This window comes from Papaver somniferum, unplaced genomic scaffold, assembly GCF_003573695.1.
Source record: "Papaver somniferum cultivar HN1 unplaced genomic scaffold, ASM357369v1 unplaced-scaffold_107, whole genome shotgun sequence".
In the NCBI taxonomy this organism is placed as follows: domain Eukaryota; kingdom Viridiplantae; phylum Streptophyta; class Magnoliopsida; order Ranunculales; family Papaveraceae; genus Papaver; species Papaver somniferum.
The window spans coordinates 12,044,537-12,053,024 of NW_020619603.1; the positions used below are offsets into that span (position 1 = coordinate 12,044,537).

At 35.0% G+C, this 8,488-nt stretch overlaps 1 protein-coding gene across 2 annotated transcripts; it reads left to right on the forward strand.

Annotated features, from left to right (window-relative positions):
• The first annotated feature begins 754 nt into the window (after window positions 1–754).
• LOC113328166 lies at window positions 755–7,638 on the forward strand. Of its 2 annotated transcripts, XM_026575254.1 has the most exons (7): window positions 755–979; window positions 1,980–3,667; window positions 4,120–4,754; window positions 4,846–5,133; window positions 5,766–6,492; window positions 6,591–6,658; window positions 7,439–7,638. In XM_026575254.1, exons 2-4 carry the CDS (start codon window positions 2,555–2,557, stop codon window positions 4,925–4,927), a joined length of 1,830 nt encoding a protein of 609 aa, XP_026431039.1. In that variant the 5' UTR covers window positions 755–979; window positions 1,980–2,554; the 3' UTR covers window positions 4,928–5,133; window positions 5,766–6,492; window positions 6,591–6,658; window positions 7,439–7,638. The 2 variants fall into 2 exon arrangements, with proteins under 2 accessions (XP_026431039.1, XP_026431040.1); XM_026575255.1 differs by lacking the exons at window positions 5,766–6,492; window positions 6,591–6,658; window positions 7,439–7,638 and having other exon boundaries at window positions 4,700–4,754; window positions 4,846–4,921.
• The last annotated feature ends 850 nt before the right edge of the window (window positions 7,639–8,488 follow it).

Below are 8,488 nucleotides of genomic sequence, written 5' to 3' on the forward strand. Positions count from 1 at the left end.
CCTTTTAATGGATTTGGAGTTCTGGTTTTATGTGGAGGTTTGGGACTTTTTGGGACTTTTTTTTGGGTATATGTATATACATGGTTGGTATACATGTAAGTTTTTCGGATATATTATGTACTCGACAATATATTTAACTAGTTATGGGAATATCTTTTTTGAGATGTAAGTATTTTTGTTTAGACTTGCAAGTTTGTATGGTTTTGAATCTCATCTTTTTTTTGTGTGATGAGGAAGCGATTCAAAACATGTAAAGAAGTGTGCTGCAACTTCTATGGATATGTAGCTTCAGCAGGTTTCAGATCCCTGCTTTTATCTAATGAATATATTAGTATCAATGTTGTTCAGATTTTAACATTGTTTGAATTTTATCCAATTGTTTCCATCTACCAAATATATCAAAGCTTTCAACTTCATTTTTCAGTCTTCTAGTCAATAATTCTTTGCACAAACTTCAGATGTGTACTTATAATCCAAATTCTTAGAAATGGCTGATAAATGGTAGACACACTATCTCTTTACCATAAAGAAATTTCAGTCTTGACTCTTTATCATTAAACTATGAAGAGGACTTCCATTCAGCTCAGTCATTTACAAACCTGACTCATTTCAGACTAAAGCAGCTGAGAGGCGATTCAGCCCATTCAGCTGACTCATTTATAGATCTGACTCGTTTTAGACCACAAACTTCTTATCTAGAAAAAAGGAAATCTCGATCTCTCATAAACTTATATCTTTTCTTTCCTTACTCTTTCTCATTGTTTACTTCTGCAAACTTTCTCAGACAATGTTAATTTTCATCGGAAAATTGTATCATCGAATTGATATGCAACATTGTAATTCACAACAAATTATGAGGTAGTCAGGGTCTTTATTCCACGAAAAATTTATTAAACTTTTAACTCTAACTTGAGAGGATTTATGAAGTGAAGAAACAATGATTTGATTTCAGAATTCAACAGATCAACAATTTTGTAAGGTAAATTCTTAATTCTAAGTTAAAATTTGTCTGGGATTCTGCTAATTTGAATTTCAGTTGGAAAGTTTTGGTTAGTATACCCTAGGATTTGAGTTCTAACTTATTTATGTGTATGTTAAATTTGGGGGTTTTTCTTAATTAGGCCAAAATAAGTAATTATTTTTATGAATATGATGAGTAGTATCTTGTTCTAGGATTTGATTAATCTTCTCATAATCATCATAGTTTGGTTAATTGAGTTTAAAGAATGGATCCCAACATTGTTGCAAACCAAAGACTCTGACTTTAAAACTGTATTTAAGTTTATTTGTTTGGTGATGAATGATATGTAGAATCAGATCAGTCAGGACTATATTATTGTTTTGCATTTTTATTTTGATACTTAGGGTGTGCAGGGTGTATTGAATCTCCAAATTGTTTGGTGGACTAAACTTAAATACGGTTTCTGGGTTTTGCAATTCTTATTCTTCATACTTAGGGTAGGCAGTAAGATCTTTTTTCTCTATTCTTATTCTTCATAGTCTGTAACAAAAATTAGTTGATCTGGTGGACTAACCTTCTTGGTTTTGCAATTTCATTAGTTTCTGGGTTGAAGTTGTTATCAGATTTTGCTTGTTGCTTTGAGCTTTGTAGATGTGTGTATTTTTTGCTGTTTTTAAGTTATGGTCTATCGATACATGATCTTAGTTAAGAAGAATTGCATGTGTGATTGAGTAATCCTTTAGTTTGAAAATATCATGCAGGACATAGTATTAAGATTAGTGGCAAGGACTATATTCTGGTCACATTCATAACGTTGGATTTTTATATGCTTTGATTAAGAAAGGGTATAAGTATTTAAGAAACAATGTTTTCTCATTTCTTATTTTGAGCATCATTGTTGTGTAGTTCAGACTGTCTAGAGACGCAATATGCTTCTCTACTGTACTGTAAATCCTTCTACTTTAATGCAGTTTCTTCTTAATTGTGGGTTCTGATTTGCGTATGCACTGTTTTGAAGATGTTTCGACATCGTGTAACTACTCCAAGTAAAGAATGGATGACTGCACCCAAGGGTTCACCTCAATGGATTAAAGGTGTTCAATCTTTCATCCAATTCACAACAGAGAGTCTTGGTGAAGGTATCAAAGAATTTCGATGTCCTTGCATGAAATGTAAGAATTTCGGTAGTTTACCAAAATCTCTAGATGATGTACATGGGGATATCCTTGATAATGGGTTCTTACTGTCATACCGAATATGGATCCATCATGGAGAGCAAGCTCAGGTGAATAATGTTAATGCTCCCACCTTACCTGCAAATAATGTTGTGAATTATGATGTTGTGTCTCATTCGAAAATATATGACTTGTTCAATGAGGAGCATGGAGGTGTACTTGGTCTTGATACCCCTGAAGAATGTCTTAATGATCTTGATCACCTGCCGGCTGCTGCTGTTGAAGATTGTTCTGGTGGTAATGTTCAAGATAAGGCTACTGTCGATTGGAAAAAGAGGTTGAAGGATGTAGTGCAACCCTTATTTCCAGGTTGTATGATGAATATACAAAACTGTCAACAACAGTTGAGTTGTTAAGTATGCAGGCAAGGTATCAATGTTCTGATGTTTTCATGACAGAGTTATTGGGATATATGAAAACTCTCCTACCATCTGGGAACACGTTACCATCTACTTGTAGTAAATCTAAGCATATGATCAAGCCATTTCAGTTGCCGGTGCAAATTATTCATGCTTGTATTAACGATTGTATTCTCTATCGCAAGGATTATGCCAATGATGATAAGTGTCCTAAATGTGGTGAAAGTATATGGCAAAAACCACCAGAAGGGAGTAGTCCAACTGCTAAAAAGGTTCCGGTGAAGAGACTGAGGTATTTTCCGGTCACGGAAAGGTTGCAACGGATGTATGGCACCGCGTGGATTGTTGAGTTGATGACATGGTATGCTAAGGTTCAAGAAAGTGCTACACAAATGATACATCTGATGGATTCTGCACAGTGGAAGGAGATTGATAACAAGTGGCCTGAGTTTGCTTCAGAAAAAAGAAATGTTCGTCTAGGATTAGCAACAGATGGTTTTAATCCTTTTGGAATGATGAGCACACACAGTACTTGGCTTGTTATGATTGTTTGTTACAACCTTCCACCATCTGAATGCACGACAAAGTATTTCACAATGTTAACCCTGCTGATTCCTGGTCCACTTGGTCCCAACCATAACATTGATGTTTATTTGCAGCCACTGATCGAAGAGTTAAATGAGTTATGGTCACTTGGAGTAGTAACCTACGATGCACATACGAAGACTGACTTTACAATGAGAGCAATGTTATTGTGGTGTATACATGACTTTCCTGCGTATGCCCATGTTTCTGGTTTGCGAACTTCTGGAAAATATGGTTGTCCTGAGTGTGGAGAAAATACAGAGGCATTTTGGCTAAAATGCGGTTCCAAATTTGCTTATATGGGTCATAGAAGGTTTCTAAGAGATCGGTTTCACCCTTATAGAAAGAAAACATCCCAATTCAAAGGATCGGAGGATTTAAGGGTTGCACCAAGACGTTTGAGTGGCGCTGAATTGTTCCACAATACAGCAAATGCAAATAAAGAATTTGGGAAGTTGGTAAAGCGGCCTGCCGTTGATTCTCCTTGGTCAAATAGGTCAATCTTTTTTCAGCTCCCATTTTGGAAGGTAAATTTTACATCACCTATTATTTAACTGGAGTTATTGTTTTTCTTTTCATGAATTTTGTTTATTCATGACTGATATGCATAATTAACACATTGTTTCATGTAACTCTTCATAATTCATATAGGACTCATCTTCAGAGTAAGAGAAGAATGGGAGATGATGATCTTGCTGAGACCTTATAGTACTCTTCATATTTAACTGCTAACTTCTTTTACCTTTATAACTAAGATATAGTTCAGACTTCAAACCGTAAAAAGAAGTAGAGATTATGAATTCTTCATGTGGTTTTTAGGGAACTTAAATGGTAGTTTGGGGCCAACTTTATTAGGCCGATTATTCTTATGGCCTCATGATGTCTGCCAAACTTAGTCAGAGAAAAATCTTTCCCTACTTTAGTGTAATATGTTTTGTTGTTTGTTATTCTTTTCTAACGTCTAACTTAATCTTATTAGTTTCTACAAATCCGGCACAATGTGGATGTCATGCATGTAGAAAAGAATTTTGCAGAGAATCTGTTTGGAACTTTTATGTGCCATAAGGATAAGTCCAAGGATGGGGCTCCAGCGCGAAGAGATTTAAAAATGCTCAACTTAAAGTCTGGCCTGTGGTTGATGGAAAGGAATGGAAGAGACATACTCCCTCCTGCACCTTATTGGATGTCTAAGAAACAAAGGAAGTTATTTGTAAAACTTTCAGCATACTTAAAGTTCCAATTGGTTACAGTGGGAATTGGAAAAAAAAAAGTACGCTTGAAAGAGTTCCAATTGAAGGGTCTAAATTCGCAAGACTATCACATCCTTATGCAGGGTTTAATGCCTATTTTTTTAATGCATTGTTTCAAAAAACAGAAGCCTTTGCGCGTGGAAGTTAGAAACTTGTCGTTGTTTTTCAAAGTCCTTACCTATAAGTTTATTGATTGTGCTGAGCTTCGAGTAATGCATGATCGTGTCGTGGAGTCGTTATGCGTGTTTGAAATGTATTTCACTCCTGCATTTTTTGTTAGTATGACCCATGTTGTCGTACACTTGGCAGAAGAGGAATATCAATTGGGTCATGTTCAATTTAGGTGGATGTACCCTTTCGAGAGGTACAATCCTTTAGTCACTGGTATTCTTTTGCTTTATTATTTTATCAACTCAGTAAACTTACAAATACTTATTTACCAATTGTGTGTGCAGGATGATGAGAGTCTACAAGGTTCTTGGTCGCAACAAAAATTATATAGAAGGCTCTATTACAAAACAGTATGAGGTCAATTAAGGAGCGCGCCATAGCGCCGAGATCCTGCCCGACGCGAAATGAAAGTCTTTCAAGTGTCTTGGAAAGATATACAATCCCTGTGATGCTTATGAAGCTCCATACCCAATTGGTTCGCAAGGAAAATCATGTTCATTAACCAAATTACAATATGAACAGATTCGTTTGTGGATATTGAGACAAGCATATGAAAATACTGCATGGGAAGCGTAAGTAAAACCTAAGTTTATTTCTCTTACAATCATTTCATTACACTGTAAAAGTAACCTTCTAACTTTCGCGTATGATGTTTTATTGTTGGATTTGCTAACTGTTTTAGGTTCTAATATGCGACGTGTACGTAATGAGTTACTTGCCAGCTAACTTTCATGATATGCACACCTTCTTATTTTAAATTTATTGAGCCTTGTAGCGTCTAAAGAACTGATTCTCATTGCACACGAGTAAAGATTCTTCTCTCTTTTTCACTGCAAACCTCCTTGAAACAATTGAAGAAGCATTCTTAATCTTTCTTTATAGAACCTATCCCCTTTTGCTGAACTGATATACAAAATGTTTAAATAATCTTGTGTAGTATCTGTATCATGTGTGTAGGAAGTGTTCCATTGTGGAATGAGATTATGCAGACCTAGATGGAAACTTATAAGTTATTTGTTAATTTGTTTTTAAGAATCATTCTTCTCTTTGGTCACCAAGGCTAAATTAACACAGAGCATAAATCATCACATTTTAACGCCGCCTTCTTTCATTTTCGAAATTCTGCTAATCATCACATTTACACTTTAAAAAGTAATCTTCTAACTTTTGCTTTATTTCCTTTTCTTTCTTTTTTATGTGACAGGAAATACGCTATATATCTTCGCAACTTTAACCGAACTCGTATGGGAAGGATGAAGTGTTTGGACTACATTCCGTGGCTACAGGAACAACTTGAAGGCAATTCCATGACAGATTTCCGTAGGCTGGCAATTGGTCCTTCCTTATCGGCAGTTTCGTATAACGCATACTTTATTAATGGATATCTTTTCTATACAGCCAATGCATAAAAAAGTTTTATTACAAAAAATAGTGGATTTACCATGGATGCTTGTACCAGTTTCATAGCAAGTTCGAGAGATACTAACCTTGTCGATGATGATACTACATACTACAGAATTCTGCAAGATATATTTGAATTGGACTATGGAGTTTTCACAGAAGTTGTTTTCAACTGTCATTGGGTGCGAATGGAAGACAAAGTAAAGGGATCATATGTGGATCGAGATACAAAATCAAGGTTTATCAACTTCGAAAGGTTTATGAGGAGCTTAAGAGAAGCCGACGAGCCATTCATCCATGCTTCTCAAGGTAGACAAGTTTTTTACTACCAAGATGTGACAAGGAAGCATTGGAATTTGGTTTTGGAATCTCCAATAAGATCACACCCCAATAAGAACGCTTATGAAGATTCATTTGTCTTTACTGGAGCCGCGAATGAAGCTTCATCAATTTCGACAACTGTTGGAGATGATGAGTATTGGAATGGAGATTCTCAGGCCAATGATGAGTATTGGGATCAATATGCTGAGGTAAAATCTGTTATTCAGTTCCCCGTTTAGTTGCTTTTTTTTAACCTTTTTTATGTACATGGAGATTTGAACATTGATTCAACTATTGATGTTGGCAGGAAACTACCTGAATGTGGATTGTGGCATATATGCAATCATGTACACAGTTACACCTAATTACAGAAAGGTAAACCTTGTCTCTTAAATCAATTTACAATGAATCAGTTACCTTTCCTGCCATAATTTTGAAAGTTAGAAGAAAAAGGAAATAGGAAGGCATTATATGGTTAAGTAAATGATATAATCCTGATTTCTATAAGACACGCATGCCTGCGAAGAACATCGTATAGTGGCATTTTTCTAGAACTAGTACTATTATAAACAAAAAAGAACTTAGTAACGTGGATGGTGAATTCTATGGTCCCTATGCTTGTTTGACACCAAATTTAGTACAAGTTCAAAAATTGTTTTCTTAGTTTAGTTTTGTCTATGTCATAGTGTATCACTTACTACCAAATGAGATGAATGGATTGACGCGTGTCACCCTAAATTTTATTGAAGTAGTTTATAGGATGCAAAAGTAGTTAGAGTACTCATCTTCTGAACTGGTTATATTTCAGTTGCACTCTATTCCGCAAAAGTAGTTTGTAGAGTGCTCTATACTTTCTTTCTCCACTGGTTACCATGCTTCACTAGTAATTCAAAATTATTTTGTTAGAATTGTGGGAAATTGAACTGATCCTGGGGTGCAGTGGTAGCACATGATGAGCTTGTATTTGTAAAAGTCAAAGAACCAATAATATGATCTTATCCTTATATATGGTAATGAATGAAAACATGGGTTTACTGAGGGAATCTCCTAATCATGTTGAATAGAGCTGTTAGTTGTCTAAAGAGACCCCTACCTTGCTCTTAGTTCAGTACAAGGGGCCTCTCTGCAATTTTGCTGATGGATTTTTCTGTGCAGGTACGCCATTATGAAGTAAGAATAACTTCTTCATCATCATCGGATTTTATAATTTTGTTGTTTAAATCGTTTTGTAATCGAATCATAGAACTAAAGATTACATTGGTCAGAACTACATATATTAATCCTTTATGTAATTTGAAACCAATGAATCAATGAATGTTAAATTGAATCATTATTTATGTGCAAGTGCAATTTGATTCTCAGTTTCATTTGATTTGAAATAGGTTTGATTTGAAATTGAATTCTAATTTGAGTTTCATTTGATTCTCATTTGAAGTCTAATTTGAGTTTCATTTGAATTCTAATTTGAATTCCATTTGAGTCTCATTCCTGTTTAATTTCACATTTAGTTAGATTCGGACAGATTCAATCAGGCCAGACAGCCAATCTGAATCTTTTTTTTTTATATTAAGATTTATATCCATGACTGATTGAAGGCAGTCATAAATTTTTGACTGTTAACATTGGTCGTTGATGTTAAACGATTCAAATTTTTTTTATATTAAGATTTTAAACGACCCCCAGAGACACGTCATAGTTAAAAAATACGCTCAAACAGCGACCCTTTCTTCGACTGACAAACCAAGTCATAGATACGAGTTAAATGACTTGCTTTGTCAGTCGCGAAACTGCTGATTTCTACTAGTGTAAATAAATGCAATCTTATGTGAGATTATCGTAAGTCCAATACATTACTCCTCTTTTCCCATTTACTGCTAGCACCACATTATTGGAATCTCCTTCAAAATGAATTTCCTTTAATCCTACTTCTTTAACCTAGCTGATTTCTTTCAGTAATGCAAATTCTACAGCTTGCTCTGCATTTACTGTAGTTGTGGGAATGCATCTAATTCCATGGAAGATACCTGCAGAACTACACCAGATTAGTCTATATCTAGATTTTCATGTTTCTTTATAGTAAGCAGCATCAAAATTGGTCGATCTTGAACTTCCCCAGCTCTGGACATTTCCAAGTTGGGGCTTCAACAATACTTTTAATTTTTGAAGCATGTTGTTCAGTTATTTGTCTGAATCATTCACTATGCT